The sequence below is a fragment of the Sporothrix brasiliensis genome (genome assembly GCF_000820605.1).
Source record: "Sporothrix brasiliensis 5110 chromosome Unknown Cont19, whole genome shotgun sequence".
NCBI classification, from domain to species: domain Eukaryota; kingdom Fungi; phylum Ascomycota; class Sordariomycetes; order Ophiostomatales; family Ophiostomataceae; genus Sporothrix; species Sporothrix brasiliensis.
In genome coordinates this window covers 3,458,775-3,478,703 of record NW_024467138.1, presented here as the reverse complement: position 1 = coordinate 3,478,703, position 19,929 = coordinate 3,458,775, and the positions used below count along the sequence as shown (strand labels likewise).

At 59.8% G+C, this 19,929-nt stretch overlaps 8 protein-coding genes across 8 annotated transcripts; 5 read left to right on the top strand and 3 right to left on the bottom strand.

The window, feature by feature from the left end:
- SPBR_00337 (bzip transcription factor) lies at nt 1-2,047 on the top strand (the record flags this gene model as incomplete). The annotated part of the gene is made up of 2 exons (XM_040758656.1): nt 1-1,051; nt 1,119-2,047. 2 exons carry the CDS (start codon nt 1-3, stop codon nt 2,045-2,047), a joined length of 1,980 nt encoding a protein of 659 aa, XP_040618770.1.
- Nucleotides 2,048-3,648: 1,601 nt separating this feature from the next.
- On the top strand, nt 3,649-7,212 carry SPBR_00094 (uncharacterized protein; the record flags this gene model as incomplete). Its single annotated transcript, XM_040758414.1, has 1 exon — nt 3,649-7,212. One exon carries the CDS (start codon nt 3,649-3,651, stop codon nt 7,210-7,212), a length of 3,564 nt encoding a protein of 1,187 aa, XP_040618769.1.
- Nucleotides 7,213-7,658: 446 nt separating this feature from the next.
- Nucleotides 7,659-9,098, bottom strand: SPBR_00588 (uncharacterized protein; the record flags this gene model as incomplete). The annotated part of the gene is made up of 1 exon (XM_040758907.1): nt 7,659-9,098. The coding sequence occupies one exon, from the start codon at nt 9,096-9,098 to the stop codon at nt 7,659-7,661; it is 1,440 nt and encodes a 479-aa protein (XP_040618768.1).
- Nucleotides 9,099-9,641: 543 nt separating this feature from the next.
- SPBR_00638 (chorismate synthase) lies at nt 9,642-11,003 on the top strand (the record flags this gene model as incomplete). Its single annotated transcript, XM_040758957.1, has 2 exons — nt 9,642-9,676; nt 9,755-11,003. The coding sequence occupies 2 exons, from the start codon at nt 9,642-9,644 to the stop codon at nt 11,001-11,003; spliced, it is 1,284 nt and encodes a 427-aa protein (XP_040618767.1).
- Nucleotides 11,004-11,442: 439 nt separating this feature from the next.
- Nucleotides 11,443-12,900, top strand: SPBR_00578 (uncharacterized protein; the record flags this gene model as incomplete). The annotated part of the gene is made up of 3 exons (XM_040758897.1): nt 11,443-11,514; nt 11,613-11,747; nt 11,782-12,900. 3 exons carry the CDS (start codon nt 11,443-11,445, stop codon nt 12,898-12,900), a joined length of 1,326 nt encoding a protein of 441 aa, XP_040618766.1.
- Nucleotides 12,901-14,005: 1,105 nt separating this feature from the next.
- Nucleotides 14,006-15,011, top strand: SPBR_00833 (RTA1 domain protein; the record flags this gene model as incomplete). Its single annotated transcript, XM_040759152.1, has 2 exons — nt 14,006-14,180; nt 14,233-15,011. 2 exons carry the CDS (start codon nt 14,006-14,008, stop codon nt 15,009-15,011), a joined length of 954 nt encoding a protein of 317 aa, XP_040618765.1.
- An 859-nt stretch (nt 15,012-15,870) lies between these two features.
- On the bottom strand, nt 15,871-17,663 carry SPBR_00425 (uncharacterized protein; the record flags this gene model as incomplete). The annotated part of the gene is made up of 2 exons (XM_040758744.1): nt 15,871-17,076; nt 17,154-17,663. The coding sequence occupies 2 exons, from the start codon at nt 17,661-17,663 to the stop codon at nt 15,871-15,873; spliced, it is 1,716 nt and encodes a 571-aa protein (XP_040618764.1).
- Nucleotides 17,664-18,467: 804 nt separating this feature from the next.
- On the bottom strand, nt 18,468-19,724 carry SPBR_00689 (hydroxymethylglutaryl-CoA lyase; the record flags this gene model as incomplete). Its single annotated transcript, XM_040759008.1, has 1 exon — nt 18,468-19,724. One exon carries the CDS (start codon nt 19,722-19,724, stop codon nt 18,468-18,470), a length of 1,257 nt encoding a protein of 418 aa, XP_040618763.1.
- Between the last annotated feature and the right edge of the window lie 205 nt (nt 19,725-19,929).

Sequence of the window (19,929 nt, the reverse complement as noted above, 5' to 3'; positions counted from 1 at the left end):
ATGAGCATTAAACAGGAAGCCGACGCACACAGCAACTCGATGGCCGACAACATGTCATCGGCCGCTTCCGCCTCGGGCCAGCAGGGCATGATGGACCCCATCGACTCGCTCCTTGACCTGTCCGAGTACGACAACGCCAACCAGTTCAACTCGCCCGCCCTGTCGACGGCAACGTCCAAGAACTCTTTTGCTCGCACCACCGCGGCCTCGACGCCGTCTTCGATGCTGTCTACCAGCCAACAGATGACCGGCCCGAGCCATCAGTATGACCAGTACAAGCAGCAGACCGGCTTCGTCCCGGGAGCCCTGGCCAACACGTTTGCCGTGACACAGAACAGCAACCCTCAGATGGTTGGTTACAACAACGGCTTCGACATGAACTTTATCAACATGAACAGCGCCGACGACATGTTCGACTTCAACACTGCGCCCAACGGTGCCTCCGTCAGCCCCTCGGACATTGACCTCGAGTTCGAGTCGCCCACCGCCGATCCGTCCTTTTTCTTCGCTGAGCAGCAGATTCCCTCCGCTCCGGCCTCTGTCATCGTCCAGACCCAGGAGATGCAGTCGCCCCCTGTCGTCGCTGCCAACGGCGGTGGCTCGCAGGCTGGCAGCGTCGGCCGTCTGTGGCCTGGCATGCACCAGCAGGCCGCCATGGCCAAGGCCCAGGCCCAGCAGCGCCAGCAGCAGCAGGTCATCCAGCAGCAGCAGCAGCGCCAGCGCCAGAGCGTGTCGAGCCAGGGCCAGATGAAGCCCGAGCAGCAGCCGATGCCGCAACCTCAGTCCCAGCGGGCCAAGGCTGGCCAGCCGTCGGACCCCATTGTTGAGCAGAAGATCACCCAGCTGCTGAGCTCTATGCGCGCTAAGCCGTCTTCGCCCAACGGGTCGATGGGCGGCATGGGCAACATCTCCCGTCTCAAGAAGGATGAGGAGGACATGGATGAGGACGAGCGCCTGCTCGCGAGTGAGGAGGGAAAGAAGCTGAGTAGCAAGGAGCGCCGCCAGCTCCGCAACAAGGTGTCGGCGCGCGCATTCCGGTCCCGCAGAAAGGGTAAGTTGCACGCCCGACGAATTTCGTGATGCACACGTTTGGATACGATATGCTAACTGAACAACAGAATATATCTCGCAGCTTGAGGCGGAGATTGCTGGCAAGGTCACCGAGAACGGCGACCTCCGTGCCCAGAACCGTCTGCTCGCCGAGGAGAACAAGCGCCTGTCGGATCTGACCCGCATGCTGCTTGGCTCGCCGTCGTTCTCAGACTTCCTGGACCGCCTCAGCGCCAACCCCGCCCTTGTCCCGCAGAACCAGGCCCAGGCTCAGTCCCAGGCTGTCCAGGCCCAGGTTTCCTCCCAGGTTTCCACGCAGGTTGCGTCCCAGGACCAGGAGCGCCAGCCCCCCAAAGATGCCAACCCGTATGCGGCGCAGCAGCAGATCGGTATGGCCATGATCCCGGAGCAGAACATTGACTTCTCGATGCTGCACATGGATGCCGAGCCCGCCTTTGCCTTCCAGCCCCAGGTGTACGCCGTCCTCGAGACGCCCGACGTCACCATCCCCTCGATCGACACGTCGGTCCTAACGGGCAAGCTGTCCAACTTTGTCGGCTGCGAGGACGAGGAAGAGAAGGTGGAGATGCCCATCATTGCGCACCCCGTCACCGACAAGGTCGCCGAGCTCGTCCCATCCGTTGCTCCTGCGGCCGCGGATGCCGCGTTCGACAACGACCCGGCCTTTGCGCTGTACCACGACGCTGCCGTTTCGACTGCCTCGACCGCTTTTGGCCCCGCCGACGCGCCCGCTGCGGCTAGCAAGCCCCTTTCGCTCAACACCGAGGTGATGTCGGATGTTGACAGCATCTTTGGCGGTGTCGAGACGGAGAAGGCTCTGTCCCGTTACGAGCTCGTCGGTGCCGCGTCCGAGGAGGAGGAGGAGGCGGAGATCATGACCGAAGCCGAGGAGTCCCTGGCCCTGGCCCGGATAGCACGGATCGCCCGCAGCATCCAAACGACCGCATCAAGGCTTGACAGGCTGAACGCCGAGTAAACCGAGACTCTTTCGTTTTGTGTTTTGTGTTTGCAACGTTTCTTCGGGTTTGGCATGGTCATGTTTTGCTTTTGCTGTAACGTCAAGCAGCGTCGGCGTTTCGATACTTTTCTTTTGGGTTTCCATCTCCTTGCAACACTGCCTCCACCGTCGTGGCCTCAGTCACCGAAGTTGAGGTCGACATAGACCGGCTCCGCAGCTCCTATTTTCCTTTGTCTGAGCCCTCCTGCTTTCTTGCATACCGATGGGACGACACGTCCCTCTCCCCACCCCATTTCGTTGTACAAAGTCATTTGGTTTGATTCTGTTGCCCGGCGTCGTTGATTCAAGGAAATTAGGTCGGATATGATTCTCGGGATAGGCTTTTGCATTTGTGTTTTTTTTTCTTGTATCCTCCGCTGCCGATGCATTTTCTTACGTGTTATCGTTTCTTGCTATTTTATCCTTGCTCATGTTTGTGGTGGCTTGGCTGCCAACGGGGGGCTGTCTCCTACTGGCAGAACCGTACCCATTTACTGTTCGAATTGATGATGATGACATTTTTCAAAGACACGACATGCTCCAAGTTTGCGTGATAGCAATATATACTCCGTACAGTGACAATACAAATCCGTCTAGCTATACTGCACTTAATTATGTTCCTGCGTTGTGATGGACTGTGCATTTATGAAGTTGTCATCTTGATGGAAAGCCATGCTTATGGCTGTGACGTCAATTTGTTGAGATTATGAAATAATCAATTAAGACGAGCGCTTGAATAACATTAATACACCTTGGCAACGGCTAAGGGCAGACGGGCCATGTACCTTTACAGTACTAAAAGCACCAAAAAGGTACATCAGCAATGATAACCGGCGCCATGCCAGTGTCACCGTTAGGGCAGCGGAAAGGCCAACAATAAACGTGCTGATTGGATTCCAGTCGAACTCATGTCGCGCTTCAACGCATCACGGAAATGCGCCGTCCAAATTCGTAAAGATAATGCTACATAAGTTGCATCGTTTCCATCTTTTGCAGAAACGCATTTTGACGTCTTTTGGGTGGCGCATTGAATGGACGCATTTGGCTTCCCTTTCCAATTGGGTGGCGCCATTGACCTGGCAACGGTTGGTGAGGTAAACAATCGCCTGCAACCACCACCACCAGCGCCACAAAGGGCCCTGTAACTACGAGCCCATGGCCCAGTTTGGAACATTATGCACGAGCCAAAGAAAACAGAACAAGGAAAGAGCGACAGAGCCTTCTACGTCGTTGGGCTACCTGCCCCCTAAGTGCACCTGAGCTACGTTCGTCCAATCTATTTTTTTGTTACGGCTTCTCATCTCCAGTCTGTTTGTTCTTTGTCCTTGAACCTCACCAGATACCCTTACTGCTTTTTGCGTCAACAACACTTCACATCCCGTTCTTTGCTTGTTTTGCATTTTCCGTTGCCAGAGCGCAGAGACACAGTAAGACACCATAAGAAATCGAAACGACCTTCATCTTGCCTCGACCAGACCAGCGACATAATACCCCTGTTCTTTTCTACCCTCTTTCTCGCCAGCCTGCTGTTTCTTCCCACCTCGATCTGGGCTTCAACATTCATATCACACACAGCGCACATGGCCGACGACATCGTCCTCGCCGACGACATCACCGGCCACGAGGAGGGAGTGACGGAGGACATCATTCTCGACACGCCGGCCGCCGAAGAGACGGCACGCAAAGAGGCACAAGAAGACAACGCCACCTTTAGCAACAGCCACGGCGTGGCCAATGTTGTTGCAGCCATCGATGCTTTCCTTTCCGACCCGAACGACTTGGGTGAGGAGAGCCACGAGCCGAGCGTTTGTCAGAGCCACTGCGACGAGCACGACACCTACGAAAAACAGAGCATGCAGGCAAAAGATGATTTCGAGGCTGATGAAGCAACGGCACCAAAAGTCGACGAGGGAGGCGCAAATAAAGGTGCAGAAGCACGCGCCGGAGAAGCCACAGACGATGATGTGGCACGGGAAGCTGAAGAGCAGGCGACGCTTGAATGCGGTCAAATGCACGAAGAGGAACATAACGAGGTGGATGAAGAGGAGGAGCATGATAAGTTTCATATTATTGACGCTTCAGAAGACACTGCAAGGCCCCGCGATGAGACGTTGTCTCAGCATACCATAGAGGACTGTGACGCCACAGACCTCGAACGGGAGGAGAACGAGGGCGAGGAGGATTCTGAGGCCCCTGGCGTCGTCGAGCATGATGAGGCAGACGTGTCCATTGCGGCATCCGCACTCTCTCATGGCGAAGAGTTGAATGCCGAGTTCCACGATGAAGCTGTGGGCCACGAGGACGTGCACGTGGAGCATAGCACACGCCCTGACAACATGGACGAAAACGAACATACGTCGCGCCGCAGCTCGGCATTTTCGGCACGGTCGGCTGTCTCGGACCGGCGTACATCAATGCGCACCGAAGCTCTGATCCAGGCTGCAGCACGGGCTGTTGTGGCCAAAATCAATGAGAAGGATGCCGCAGGCGGCCATTTCGACATCGCAAGGGCCATGTCGGAGTCTCACGATAGCATCGTTGAAGACGCCGACCACGACACGACGACGGACGAAGAGGGCGAGAATGACCACGAAGGTGATGCTGAACGCGACGACGACGATGTGTTTAGCGACCGCAGTCCACGCAGCTCACTGGGGTCGTTTGAGCACCACAGCGGCGCCAGCAACAACGGCATCGATGAAGGGCCAGAAGCACACCAGAAGATGGACCTTCACAGCACGGTCGAAGACGCCACCGACGACCACGAGAGCCAGGATGAGTACGCCTACGCAGAGGACACTGGAAGTGTCGCATACCATCGCGGGACCAGTCACTACTCACCGCGTATGTCTGGCGTGTCTGGAATTTCTCGCATGTCCCAGTACGAGCAACAGCACGAAGACGATGAAGAGGAGTACAAACACGACGACGAATTTGTTCACCACACCATCCGTGGAACGCCTCGGGCCGCCTTCCGTACACCATCGTCTGTGCGGGCTATTCAGATGTCATCTCCTTCGCCCTCTGTTATTTACGGCGTATCTCCCCGATCGGCTGCCCGCCGCCGGCGCCTCGGTACAGGTAGTGGCCTGGATGACGGCCAGAGCATGGGCTCAGTTGGCACATATTCGTCACTGCCCGGATCACCGTCGAAAAGTCAGACCCCTACACGTTTTAAGGTGTTCCGCAAGCCGGAGCCAGCCCCGCTCGTTCTTCTTCACGCGACGCTCATGCCGACGCGCTGGGTGTGGTCGGATGTCTTAAGAACGCTCGACGAGGACATGGGCCACAACAAGAACGACGTGTCTCTCCATGACGGCGGTGACTTTGCAGCATGCTCGTTTGAGCCAAGTGCCGCGCTCAAGCGGCTCCATGGTGCATGGTGTCAACTGCAGGAGTACTCTCTTGGTACCGACACTGTGGCCGAGCGAGGTGTCTTGCTGCCTCACCCGCAGAACGACTACGAGGTGCTCGAAGAGAGACTGTTGGAGGCGCTGGAGCTGCCCGTCCGGCGGCGGGCCCGGATTCTTGAGTGCGGCCATTATCTGGGCCCGGCGGACGACGACGATGAAGATGAGTACGAGGATGAGGATGAGGGCGATGAGAGCGATGGCTATTACAACGACCACAAGGAAGAAGGTGAGGCCAACAAGCGCCATTGGTGCACGACGTGCCGGTCTGATATCCGTTATGAGTCGCTCGGTGCCGAGCGCGTTTTCCGCGTCAAGGTGTATGCTAGCAATGGCCTGATGGCGGTGGGTGCGTGGGCGGCTTGCTGGAGCGAGATGGAGCGTGTTGATGTGGAGATTGAGCCCATCGTGGCCGACGCAGCGCTTCTCCGCGAGCTTAACCAGCTTCGGAGCCTGCAGCAGAAAGAGGCGCTCCACAAGCAAGAGGCGGATGCCGCGGCCCAAGCAGCAATGGCGGAGAACGAGATCGACGAGGCGGACATGCACGGCGATGATTTGCTTGACGAGCCCGACGTGCACGACCTACACGAGGATCGTGAAGAGCACCAGCCCTTGGAAGCGCAGAAGGACATCTCGCAGTCCCCAGCCATGGCTGACCATTTCCACCTGTCACCCCCAAGCGTCATGGCCATGTCGCCACCGCTTCGCGATTCGCCGGTCGAGCCACCCGCACTTACCACCACGGACCGCACGTCCGATGCCAACCGCAGACGACGTGAAGCAGAGGATCGCTTGCGTGAGATTTATGGCCGGACACCGCCGCATACGGCGCTTGCAGGAGCGCCGACGTCGCCGTCACGCCACGTGGAGAGCACGCGGTTGTCCGATGTACCCGAAACAGTCGAAACCGCGGCCAGTCGAGACATGGGTGCCGGAGGTTCTCGGTACGGTCCATCGCCACCGTCGCCGAGTGCCGAGGCCTACAATCGGCGTGAAGAACGCCGGAGCCGCCAATCGTCAACTACCGACCGGGCCTTTGGCAACGACACGGAGGGTGCTGCGCCCCATGCCAGCCACCCCCATGCGCCGTACGAGTCAGCATCGCTGCCGGAGCTTCTGCTTGCAGCTATCCAGGTGTTTTTGCGCGACCGTAAGCACGTCGCCATAACGGTGCTGAGCGTCATTGTCATTGTGCTGGCCACGCTGCGGTCACCGGGCGCAGGCGACCATGGCATGCAAGCCGTTCAAGCACAGGTTCCTCCGGCTACAGACTATGGCTTCGCAGCGGTGGGAGAAGCCGGTGATGCCCGCATTGGCGTTGAACAAAAGGACGTCGAGGCGTCGTTGGCGGCCGAGGCCAACTCCGAATCAGCGTTTGCTGAGATGGTTAGCAGTGTCGGGTCGCCGGACTTTTTGGTCGAGACAGTCGTGGAGAAGATGACAGTCAAGGTGTACGAGACGGTGACTGAAACCGCAACAGAGACGGCCACGCAGACGACGGTGGCTACTGCTACGTCCGAGGCAACCGTTGATGGCTCGGCGATGGCGGAAACAGCGACGGTTGAGGCCATGGAATCTTCGGTCGAGTCGGCCCAGCTACCATCCGCCACGTTCATGTCAGCCGCTGCGATGTCTGCTAATACGAACGCAGCATCACTCTTTGCTGCGGCAGGTGTATCGACCTCGGCGGCCAACCCCACTGCTGATGCTGCGGAGGTGTACGACGAGCTGTGAAGCAAGTACAGAATTCACAGGGTGGTGGTCGATGGACAAGATGTTCCGAATAATACGAATTTGAGACGGACGGCCGCGTATATCTAGTTGGTTTATGACTTGTGTTGGCCTTTTTGCTCCTTTTGGTTTCTGTTTACTAGTTCCTGTTTGAGTTTTTCCGGTTTTGCTTTCCATTGCCTAGCCAGCTCGCGAGTTTGAGATTCTTTTTATATAGCAAATGCCAATATTACGATTGCAATTGACGCAAGATAAACGTTTTCGCCAACGTTGTAGCTTTATTTAATGAGTTCGTATGAATGTGAATTACCCAACGCCCAAACGTCCCCGTCGTGGATCCAATACGATGAAATAAAAAGCACATGACCGCTTCCAAAGTAGTATACAGTTCATTAAGAGAAGAACGGCGAGGCCCGAGGCTGCATATCGTCCAATGCCCGCCACGGTTTTTACCACTCTCGGGCCAGCGTCTTGACGGAGCCAATCATGAGGCTGACGACGATGCCCATGCTTACAAACATGCGCCAGCGTGGCGTCCACAGCCCCTCCTCGCGCATCAGCCAGCTCATGCTGCCGAGCGGAAACATGAAGCCAATGACCATGGCGCGCACCATGGTGTCCAGCATGTTGGGCAGGCCCGTGTCCTCGACAGGCGGCATGCCGTCGTCGCCGCCCGCGCCGCCGCCGCCACGGCCCAGCGCGGGCGCAGCGGCCGTGCCGTTGGCGTTCTGGTCATTGTCCAGCCAGTTGTCCTCCATGGTGCGCAGCGCGTCGGGCGACGGCATGGTGTCGGGCGTGAAGCGGTTGGACTGGATGGTGTTGAACTGCAGGCGCAGCTGGTTGACCTCGGCGGCGGTGAAGCCGGCTTGCAGCAGGCGCTCGAAGCCGCGCGGGGCCGGCGTGGTCGTTGTGCTGCGGCCGCCGTGGCCGGCGTGGCCCGCATGTGGCGGATGCTGTGTTTCCGAAGACGGCCCAGCATGGCTGTTGCCGTTGGTGCTGTTCCGGTTGCTGCTGTCGCCTCCGCCACCGCCACTCGCGCCCCGGCGGTGGGTGGGGTCGAGGCGCATGGCACCGCCCCGTGGCCCGGGCGTCGAGGGGCCGGTTATGCCGGATATGCCGGATATGCCGGATATGCCGGATATGCCAGATACGGCGGATGACCCGCCGCGGTTGTGGTGCAAGGCGGCTGCGGATGCGGCTGCGGCAACGGCTGCGGCATCGGCTTCGGCGGCGAGTTCGCTCTCGGGCAAAATGTCGCCGATGCTGCAGTTCACGTAGACCCGACCCACCACGCCCTCGACCGGCGACGCCGACGGTGGCGTATCCGTCCCTGCCCATGGCGCGGCGCCGCTGGTATTTGTGGACTGGTTGCCAACGGGCGTCGAGGCAGCGGAGGTCGACACCGAGGGCGAGCGGCCGGCGCGCGGAGGAGGCGGCACAGGACGCAGGACGTGGCCCAGGATCACGTCGTCGGCCAGGATCTTGCCGGCGTAGATGATGCGCAGGCGTCGGCGGTGGGCATCGTGGAGGGTGGGCGAGGAGGACGGGTGCTCGTTTTCTTTTCCCTTTTCTTTTCCTTTTGTGTTTCCTTTTTCGTCTGCTATTGCCTTGTTGTCAGCATCGGCCGCGGCGTGCACGAGCTGCTTGCGAATCAGCGTCTTGAGGCCAACGACGGTGACGCGGCCGGGGTCGGGTATGTCGATGTGAACGTCGGGGAGGGAGAGGAAGCGGGCGGTCAGGTGCAGTTGTGGCGTGCCGCCGAGACGTTGCGGATGTGGTTGCAATGGAGCGGAGAGAAAAGGAGACGATAACGATGATGATGATGCGACGGAGGGAAACGGCGACGAGCGGCCCGGCCGGCCAGCGGCTGCGCGGTCGTTGTCGTTCATTGCTGCGGCGGTACGTATGACGGCAGCAGGGCCCGGGATGCGAGGGCAATCATTGCGTGAGATGGCCGGCGTGTCGATGGAGGCAAATGCTGTTGGTGGGTTTTGATGTCGAAGAGGCTCTCTACAGTATGGAGAAGTTTGGCGTAGCGATCAACACAGCACGGATAGGGGAGCTGACAATGACAGCTTGGGCCATGTTGATTAGTCATTTTGGCGTGCCCGGTGGCCCGACTTGCGGAGGCAAGTGCAGCCCGCTAAACAGTCCCTGGGGCCCAGAAGGCAATGGCGTGCCAAACTGCAGGTACCTTAGCGCCGATGGCGGGGGAAGGAGCGAGGAAAAAGTGAAAAACAATGTCGGGCGATCAAACCAAAGAGACTCTGACTCAATCGACACAGCTATTTGACGGACCACATCGTACGACGCACGACGAGACGCCAACTCGGTGTACGACTTGAATACAAAAGCCATTGAGCCAACTGTACCCTCCTGACTACTGTCAATCACCTCAATTCTTCCATCCTCTCAACTCCCCAATTGCCGCAATGTCGACGTTCGGCGAGTACTTTCGAGTGACGACGTGAGTGCTGTCTACAAGCTGTCTACAAGCTGTTGCGTTGCCAAATTGCCAGCCTACTAACCGCCGTCTCGTGTCCAGGTATGGCGAGTCGCACTGCCGCTCGGTCGGCTGCATTGTCGACGGCTGCCCGCCGGGCATGCAGCTGACGGAAGACGACATCCAGCCGCAGATGGACCGGCGCCGGCCGGGGCAGTCGAGCATCACGACGCCGCGCAACGAGGCGGACCGCGTGGAGGTGCAGTCGGGCACGGAGTTTGGGGTGACGCTGGGGACGCCGATTGGGCTGCGCGTGATGAACAAGGACCAGCGGCCCAAGGACTACGGCAACGCGACCATGGACCTGTACCCGCGGCCCAGCCACGCGGACTGGACGTACCTGGAAAAGTACGGCGTCAAGGCGAGCAGCGGCGGCGGCCGCAGCAGCGCGCGCGAGACGATTGGGCGCGTGGCGGCGGGCGCGATTGCCGAAAAGTACCTGCGGCTGGCGTACGGCATCGAGATTGTGGCCTTTGTGTCGTCGGTCGGCAAGGTGCACCTGTTCCCGCCGGGCAGCGAGGACGAGGACGAGGACGGCACGACGTCGGCCGCGGCCGGCGCGCGCAACCAGCTGCTGTCGACGATTGACCGCGCGACGGTCGACGCGTTTGCGCCGGTGCGGTGTCCCGACGCCGACGTCTCGGCCGCCATGGCCAGGTACATTGAGGGCTTCAAGGAGCGCGAGGACAGCATCGGCGGCACGGTGACGTGCGTGATCCGCAACACGCCGCCCGGCCTGGGCGAGCCGTGCTTCGACAAGCTCGAGGCCGTGCTGGCGCACGCGATGCTGAGCATCCCCGCGACCAAGGCGTTTGAGCTGGGCTCCGGGTTCGCCGGCTGCGAGATCCCGGGCTCCGTCCACAACGACGCCTTTGTGCCCAACCAGCCGCTGCCGGCCGGCACGGCCACGCCGCCGGGCGCGGCGGCCACGCGCTCGCGGCTGACGACCAAGACCAACTACTCGGGCGGCGTGCAGGGCGGCATCTCCAATGGCGCGCCCATCTACTTCCGCGTGGGCTTCAAGCCGCCCGCCACCATCGGCAAGGCGCAGACGACGGCGACGTACGACGGCTCCGCGCAGGGCGTGCTGGCGGCCAAGGGCCGGCACGATCCGTGCGTGGTGCCGCGCGCGGTGCCGATTGTGGAGGCGATGGCGGCGCTGGTGATTATGGACGCGGTGCTGGCGCAGCAGGCGCGGCACACGGCGCGGCAATTCCTGCCGCCGCTGCCGCAGACGCTGCCGGTGGCGCCGCCGGCCGACAACGGCGTGACGGAGGAGGTGAAGCAGTAAGGGCAGGGGTGGGCAGCCAGGAGGACAGCAAACAGCAAAGTGAAGAGTGGGGGAGGACAACGCAACCAGATAAAATGGGACAGAGCAATAGACAGTGGCGTTTCTTCTTGTCGCTTCGTGCGGCGCACTGGCCATCCACCACTGCTTACCGATCGCACTCGCTCATCGTACTCCTGGGGCCATGCCGGCCAGGACCTGACGGGACAATGCACTCTGCACGTCGTAATGTAGCCGCAGTTCGTGGTGTGCCAATGTTGTCTTATGTGCCTTGTCTGTAGCACTAGTTCCACCTTTCCATTCTCTCCTGGGACTTCCTTTTAAGGCATTCTAAAACTTACCTCGCGACTCCTTTAAAAAGAAGGAAAAAAGTAAAATAAAAAATAAAAAAAGGAAGTACAAGAAAAGAAAAAGCACCCACACGCATACTGGCATCCCATCCATGAAGAGCGTCCGACGGCCACACAACAAGTCCCGATGGGGCTGCCATGCGTGCAAGCAGCGGCACATCAAGGTGAGTGCACAGTCACCGACGGAACACACGACATTAAGCTTACGACTGACTCTGACTCGCCAGTGCGACGAGAGTCGACCAATTTGCGTGAATTGCAGCGTTGCAGGCCGGCCGTGTTCATTTACGAGCAGTGTGCCGTCAGTGCCGTCGGTGCCGTCGAGAACAGCAACAGCAACAGCAGCCTCGTCGCGTCGTCCGTCTCCTCTTCCGCCGGCAGCAGAGTCTACGTCACCGTCAGGTCCCTTTGATCCAGCATCCAGAACACAGACAGCGAGTCCTACGGCTGTATCCCCGCCCAGCGGCAACGACGGTCCGTCCATCCCGCCCGCCAACATGGTCGAGCTGGAGCTGATGCACAACATCTACACGAGCGACCTGAACCTGATGCCGCGGCTGTCGAGCGCCACGTTCCACCGCCTGGTGCTGAACCTGGCGCCCAAGACGCCCTTCCTGATGAACGAGCTGCTCGCGTTCTCGTCGCGCCACCTCGCCGAGACGCGGCCGGCCCAGGCGGCGTACTACCAGCACCAGGCGCTGCAGTACCAGACGCACGCGCTGCGCATCTACAACGAGCAGCGGCACGCGGCGCTCACGTCGCCCGACAGCTGCCTGGCCGTCTTCTTCTTCAGCTGGCTCATCGGCCAGCACATGTTGAGCGACGTGCGCGCAGCGGGCGAGACGGCAGGGGTCAGCCGCGGGACCCACGGGACCCACGGGACCGGCGACACGGCCCACAGAGACACGCTCGACCGGTTCATTGCGTACATGCACACCTACCGCGGGCTGCGCGCCGTCACGTCGACCACCTTTGAAGTGATTATGCAGACGGACATGGCCGACCTGATCCAGGACGTCATCCGGCGGCTGGCCTTTCTGAGCGACGGCCCGGAGACGGCGCCGCTGCGGGACGCCGTGCGCGCCGCGCTCGCTGCGGACGGCACCAGCTCGACCAGCTCGACCAGCTCGGAGCGCGAGCGCCGCGGGTTCGACGCGGCCATTGCGCGCTTGCAGTGGGCCATTGACGCGCGCAACGACACCCGCCGCCCGGTGGCCAGCCGCAAGGAAGACCTCGTCATGGCCATCTCCATGTGGCCGCTGGTCCTCGGCCGGCGCGTGTTTGCGCGCATCGTCGACAAGATGCCGGCCGCGCTGGCCGTGCTGGCCCATTTCGCGGTGCTGCTGTTCTGGTGCCGCGACATCTGGATCTTTGGCGACGTGGGCGCGCTGCTGCTCGAGGACATTGTGCGGACGATGCCGGCGGCATGGCAGGGGCTGCTCGCATGGCCACTGGCGATGATCCAGGGCGCAAGGGACGGGCAGCAAGGCCGAGATCGTCACGGTGGCCACGGCGGGGACGACGACGGAGGCCACGAAAGCGTAAGATGAAAACAACATCGGACGAACATTTCGAGGCCGGTTGCGAGGCGGAAGGGGCAGAAGCACGCCTTCTCATCGTTATGGTGCGATATTTTTAGATGAAAAGAGACAAACAAGTTCATACTAAAACGTGGCACGCGTCAGAAGTTAATTATAAAACAAGCCGGAGCTGAAAAGGATACAGGAGCCGAAAGGAGCCGAGAGAGATCGGCAGACAGTTAGAGTTAAATGTTGCTAAGAAAAGACTAGGCAGCGAGTATAACAGTCCGGGACGAAGAGCCGCTGGCACGAGCCAGCCGGCCAACGCGCAGAGTACAAAAGACCTCGACGCCCAAACCCAAGACGACCCAAAGGATGCGAGCGATACGAGACAAAGGGGAAGAGGTCTGGCAACTTGCTGCTTAGAAACTTCGGAGTCCAGAAATGAAAATAAATAAGTAAATAGATAAATAAAAAGGAGCAAGACAAGGAGGCGTGCCCTCCCACAATCAGACGGTCTCAACGCCTCAACGCCAGCCAATCACACGGTGCCATGTCCGCGGTTGCCAGGCTTCCAGATAACTATTTTGGGTTCTGATGGCTCGGGACCCTGTCTCAGCTGTGGGGCGTTTCTGCTGATGCGTTGACGAGTATAGGATGTAAATTGATTGGCCGGCTGGCATCGAAGGCGGGTCTCTATTTTGGCTCCGCCGTCGCAGCATCGAATGCCATGTCTCCTGGGCAGTGCTTATCGGAGGGTCTCCCCGGCGCGGCAGACGTTCGTAATACGGGCGAATGTTCAGGGGACGTCGATGCAGGCTCACGATGTCTGCGAGTCAGCGATCGCGACGATATATACCTCGGGGCCCAAGCCATGCTGCGGACACCCTTGTTTGGGCACTTCAGCATCTCACGCCGGCTCCTTTTGTGTTAACTCCTTTTGTCTCGTTAACGCCTGCGCTCCTTTCGCTCCTTCGCCGTCGTTTGCTACCTATTTGATAACGATCTTGACGACTGTCCTTCGACGTTCCTCGATCTTGACTATCCTTCGACGTTCCTCGATCTTGACGACTGTCCTGCACGACGTTCTTTGATTCTTCCCGTTCATACCGCTGCGTCCCGCCATTCCACCATCATGGCCAAACTCCTGCCTCTCGACGGCGGCGACTACTACGCCTGGAAGTATCTGCCGTCGCTACCCGCCTCTATCCTCTTCTGCGTCCTCTTTGGCATCCTCACCATCGCCCACTCCTACCGTCTGTACACCAACCGGCTCTGGTTCTGCATCCCCTTTGCCGTCGGCGGCTTTCGTAAGTGATCCCCACGGCCCCGTCTGTCTCCGCGCCTCCTGACACCCTCCAGTGGAAGTCGTCGGCTATGCTACCCGCTCCGCGTCCTACGCCCGCACCAACCTGCTGCCGCCCTATATCGTGCAGAGCCTCTGCCTGCTCCTGCCGCCCGCCTGCGTCGCCGCCTCCGTCTACATGGTCCTCAAGCGCACCATCCTCGCCGTCCACGGCGCCCACTACAGCATCGTCCCCGTCAAGTGGCTCACCCGCCTCTTTGTCACCGGCGACATTGTGACCTTCTGGGTCCAGGGCGGCGGCGGCGGCCTCATGGCCAGCGACTCGCTCGCCAGCACCGGCGAAAAGATTGTCGTCGGCGGCCTCGTGCTGCAGGTCCTGCTCTTTGGCCTGTTTTGCGCCACCGCCGTCGTCTTCCACCGCCGCTTCAAGACGCAGGCCGTCGGCGCCGTCCACAGCAACAGCAACAGCAGCGGGGCCAGCGCCGACGTGCGCTGGGAGCACATCCTGTGGATGCTCTACGGCGTGTCCGCCCTCATCATGGTCCGCAGCATCTTCCGCGTCGTGGAGTTCGCCATGGGCCAGGACGGCTACCCGCTGTCGCACGAATGGACCCTCTATGTCTTTGACACCGTCCCCATGTTCGTCGTCATGGTCGTCTTTTACATCTGGTACCCGGGCAGCCTCGACCCGCACCCCAGCAACGGCCGCGGAAAGCACCTGCACAGCCGCGACGTGGAGAGCAACCGCCGCCACGCCAGCAACGGCGCCGAGACGGACTACAGCCAGGGCTCGGTCCAGATGGAGCCCTTCAAGCCCGACGAGCGGCGCCGCTAAGTAGCGTATAGCTACAATGATACGTCATGACTGGAGAAAGGAAACGAGACTCGTTGCTCCAAAAGCAAGACGGAAATGTGGAAGAAAGGTATCGTGAATGGCGCACTCTTTAGATGTGATTTGCTTATGTTTGTCTTTATTTGTTTCTGCCCGGTCTGCTTGTGGACTTTTTCGTTTCTTACTTGGATAGAAATTGTGTTTTATAGGAGCATGAACTGGTTTTGGGAATTGTTCTGCTGGGTATATTACGAACGTCGAGAGTTTCTATACGGCGTACACATCACGTGCGTCCATATTAATGCAGGTATTTTCTCAGATAGCATCATGTGACCTTAATTAAGTACATCTAGGTCGAATCTCAACAAACTTTGATTTTCTAGGATCTCCAAACCTGACAGGGGTTTGCTCCACACATACGCCCTCGTGCATGTACATAGCATTGCGTCTTGGCGATTTCAGGACTCCACATTTTTCCATCTCAGATAACCTGACAAGCCCAACGGACATATTCAAGACGTCAACGTACAAGGATGAGGTGAAGACTACCAGCATATTGAAACTGCTGCACAATGTAAGATTGGGAAAGTAATGACCATATCTCATCAATATACAACCGTCGACTTGCCGCGCCAGTACTGTTTGCGTTTTGTTGCGTTTTGCGTTCCATGTGCCTTTCACAATACGACACAAAGCACAGATTCTTTCGTTTTACAATTTGTTCTATGCACCCTCCTCAATGAAGGCCCATCTAGACGTATATGGTACATTCTGTGCACACTCACACCTCGTCTCTTTCGAAAACTAATACGACAGGGGGCTCGTGTCCAGTCCCGCAACAGACAGTTTGAAGGAGTCGTTCCTAGAGCACGTTAGTTCGTTTCGTGCCATGCAGTGCCTTTCCGCGATCTACAGCATCGACATACCGTGAATAGTGGCCGGCGACATCCAAGCTGAGCCGCCCGCGGATGCAGTCGTCAAAGTCGACGTCGGCCGCAATGATCCCATCCGCGTCGTCCCACTGTGGCCCAGCCAGCACCTCGCCAAAAGGAGACACAATCGCGGAGCCGCCGCGCGTTCCGGGGACATTGGGCGCAGTCTCTCCAGCTTTGGTTTTCTCGCGCGTATCCTGGCCCCCGGTTTCTCGCGTTGGAATGGTCGTCGGGCTAGGCACAAAAACAGGCTCAAAAACAGGTCCGAAATCAGGCCCGATACTGGGCCTGGAACTTGTTTCAGGCGCCGTGTCGACAATGGTTTGTTCGGCCTTTGTTGTGTTGGCCGAGTCGGGGGGACGACACAGTACAATCTCGTTGTCGTCTTCGTCAAATACCGACGACCGCCGGCGTTCGTGCTTGTGGCGCTCCCAGGCTTTGTCGACCGGCAGGTGGGGGAAGGGAGGCAGAGGCACGGGCGCGTCGGACGACAGGCCGTGTGCGCCATTGGCGTTTTCGTCGGATGCGTCCTCCTCGCTGTCGATGCCGTTCGTTACGATGGTCGCTGGCTCCACATCTTCCTCCGCCACCGTCTCACACGACAAGACAATCTCGTTACCATACTCGTCGTAGACAAACGACTTCTTGCGGCGTCTGGGCTTGCCCGTAGGCGACGACGACGTATAGTCGACAATCTTGGTGTTGATTCCCGCGTTGGATCCGGGTACTCCCCCACTTGTATTCGTCGTTGCCGTCACCGTCGACGGGGCGCTGACCGTGTTACCGTTTGCCGGTCTGGTCGGCAGCTGCGTTGTTGCGGGTGATGCCGCTGATGCCGCCGCCGCCAGGGAGCCGCCCGCCTTCGTCGTCATATTGGACGTCACCACAAAACAGCGGCCCTCGATGCCAATGGTGCGGACCAGCGAGAGCCACGCGTCGCTCCCGTCGGCCGTCGGCGCCAGGTACAGGTTGACGTTTTGCGCGTACAGAGACTGCCGCACGAGCGGCATGTAGTTCTCCCAGCAGATGGCGGCGGCGAGGTTGACGCGCACGCCCTTGATATGGGCTGTGACGGCACGCAGCGACGCGGGGCCGGCCGCCGACCAGATCAGACGTTCCAAGCCGGTCTTGGAGGGCTGCCGATTAGTACGAGAGCCATACCGGAGAGGAAACGACACGAAGTGCAGAGGCACGGACAGCAGAGGAGACCTACCGGTTGAACTTTGCGGCGCTTGCCGAGGACGCCTTGGGTCGGGCAGACGTAGACCACGGCGCAGTAGAGGCTGCCGCCGGCCCTCTCGATCGCGCCCACGACAAGAAAAACACCCGTCTCGCGGGCAATCCGTTCCAACGTCTCGCGTGTTCCGTCGCCCGGCGCCGTCTTCGACGTCGTCTTGTCGGTTGCCCGCTCAGGATCTGCCGCGGTCTTGTCGACCCAGGCATCGCCACCCCCTGCGCCAGCATCGCCCACGACATCGCCAAAGTCGACGGCGCGCCGAAAGTATTGCAGAAAGGCCTCGCGGCCGTCGGCATTGTCTGCGCCCAGGGTGCTGCCGAAACGGACGCCGCGCGGGTAGCCGCCGCCCAGAAACGCCTCCGGCAGCAGCAGGAGATCGATGCCCTTTGTCGCAGCCCGCTGGGCGAGCGTCTCGAGAAGAGCCAGCGACGCCTGGGGCGAGTCCGCGGGCGCGGGCGAGCAGGTACCCAGACGAATCTTTGTCATCGTGGAGGAGATTGTCGGAAGAGACAGACGAGAGTCAATGGTGATATGACGTGGAGGTAGTGGGCTTGTCTGTTTGACAACAAGGACACAAAAGAAACGAAACGAGAAAGACGAGGAAATGAGAGAGGACAAAGGATCAGATGCGAAACAGCGCCATCGCCTTCCAAGGGGGGAAACCCCATGGAGATTCCATGCCTTCCGAGGGCAGGTGCGCACCTGCTACTAATCAGGGTTTGCTGCGTGAGATAACGGGAGCAAGAGGAAGGAGCAAGCTTGACGATTTAGCCACTTACACACGCCCTCCAAGTCGACCGGTCGCTCTTACCCCGCCCCTGCTGAGGCCGTCAGATTGGATGCAGTGGACGATTTGGTGTGGCGTGAGACAGGACTGTTGGGGGGATGGGGGCTCCCAGTTTAGCCTAGCGGGCCTAGATTTGCAGTACAGGGGTTGGGTTGCGGGGGTCTACAGCCCAGAATCCGGGGGCGACTAGTCCTAAAGAGTGAGGGACTGGCCCCCATTCAGTGGGTGGCGTGTTGCTGAGCGATGACGACAACACCAGCGCCCCGATTGCCTCTGCAGTGGAGTTCAAGCCAGTCGCCTTTTCTGCTCGACACGGGGCAAGTTGTCAGACGAGTGTGACCTACTTGGAGGCATAGAAGTGTCTGGCAAAGCTATCATTGTTAGAATGGACGGGTGCACTCTTCCCGGCACGGCCAAGAGAATGTGGTAAATTCAAACCTATGCTGCGTCTTCTTCATACTATGCCCCATATCGTTTGCAGACGTGAACTGCCACGTACAATCCTACGCATTCCGTAACCGGGCTCCAAGCACCGCCTTGCCCACGCTGCTGTCGTTGGCCTTGCCAATCTCGCCCGTGATCCACGCGCCAATGTCGGCCACCGCGTCCAGATCGACGCCCGTGTCCATGCCCAGGCTCTCTAGGAAGTACACCATGTTCTCGGTGGCCACATTGCCCGTCGCGCCGGGGCTGTACGGGCACCCGCCCAGGCCGCCCACCGAGCTGTCAAACGTGCGGATGCCGTGCTCCAGGCCGACGGCCGTGTTCACCAGCGCCTGCCCGTAGGTGTCGTGGAAGTGCAGCGCCACGTCTTCGTTGCGGATGCCCGCGGCCGTGATGCTGCGCAGCAGGTCCTTGGTGCGCGGCGCCGTGCCCATGCCCGTCGTGTCGCCGAGGGCAATTTCGTCGGCGCCCATTTCCAAAAAGTCGGTCGCAATCTCGGCGACGCGGCGTGGGTCGGTGTCCGGGCCCTCAAAGGGGCAGCCCAGCACGGTGGAGATGTAGGCACGCACGCGCAGCGGGACGGGCGTGCCGGATGCGGCGGCGGCGTCGGCGGTGGTCTGCTTGGCGGCGCGGATGACCTCGCGGAAGCGGTCGAGGGACGTGGCAATGTCGCAGTTCAGGTTCTTTTGGGAGAAGCTTTCGGTGGCCGCCGCAAAGACGGCGAGCTCGACGGCCGGCAGAAACGACGACGGCTTGGTCTCGGCGCCGGCCGTCGCCTCGCGGCTTCTCGAGGATGCGGCCTCGGCATGGGCCTCGGCCTGGGCCACGTCCGCCACGTAGCGGTCGGTGTGCTGCTGCAGGATGGCCGTCGCGTTGGCCAGGCCTTTTGTGTTGGGCACGAGGAATGCGTAGGATATGGGCACGGGCGACGAGAGCCGGTGCTGCAGGATGTGCTCGAGAATCTCCGCCGAGTTGTTCATCTGCGGCACCCATTTCGGCGCCACAAACGAGCCGGCCTCAATGGTCCGCAGGCCCGTCTTGGCCAGCCGCTCAAGCAGCTCGATCTTGGTCGCCAGCGGGATCGCCCGCTTCTCGTTCTGGAGGCCGTCGCGCGGGCCGACCTCGACAATGTGCACGTGGTTGTCCGAGGCTGCCGCTGCCGCTGCTGCTGCTTGGGCCTCGCTGGCCGTCGACTGAGCTGTTGCAAATCGCCGCACGCCGGTGCAGGCAGCTCTTGAAAACGGTGCAGCCGATGATGCCCGTTTGCAGCTCTGGAGCGCAGCAGCGCGTGCAAGAGACTGCGTAGAAAGTCTCATTCTCGGTGATGTGTGTACAGAGTACATCTGAGAAGCGACTGAAAAAATAAAAGCAAAGAAAAAAGAATAGCAAACAGTCGTACGTCAGGTGTCGTGTAGCTATGGAAAATACAGGCAAGGTTCTCAATATCGCCATGCTATCAGTGTAAAGCGCGGGCATGCTCGGCCTTTTTGCCCGTAGGGTAACTATCGGCAATCGGCTCGC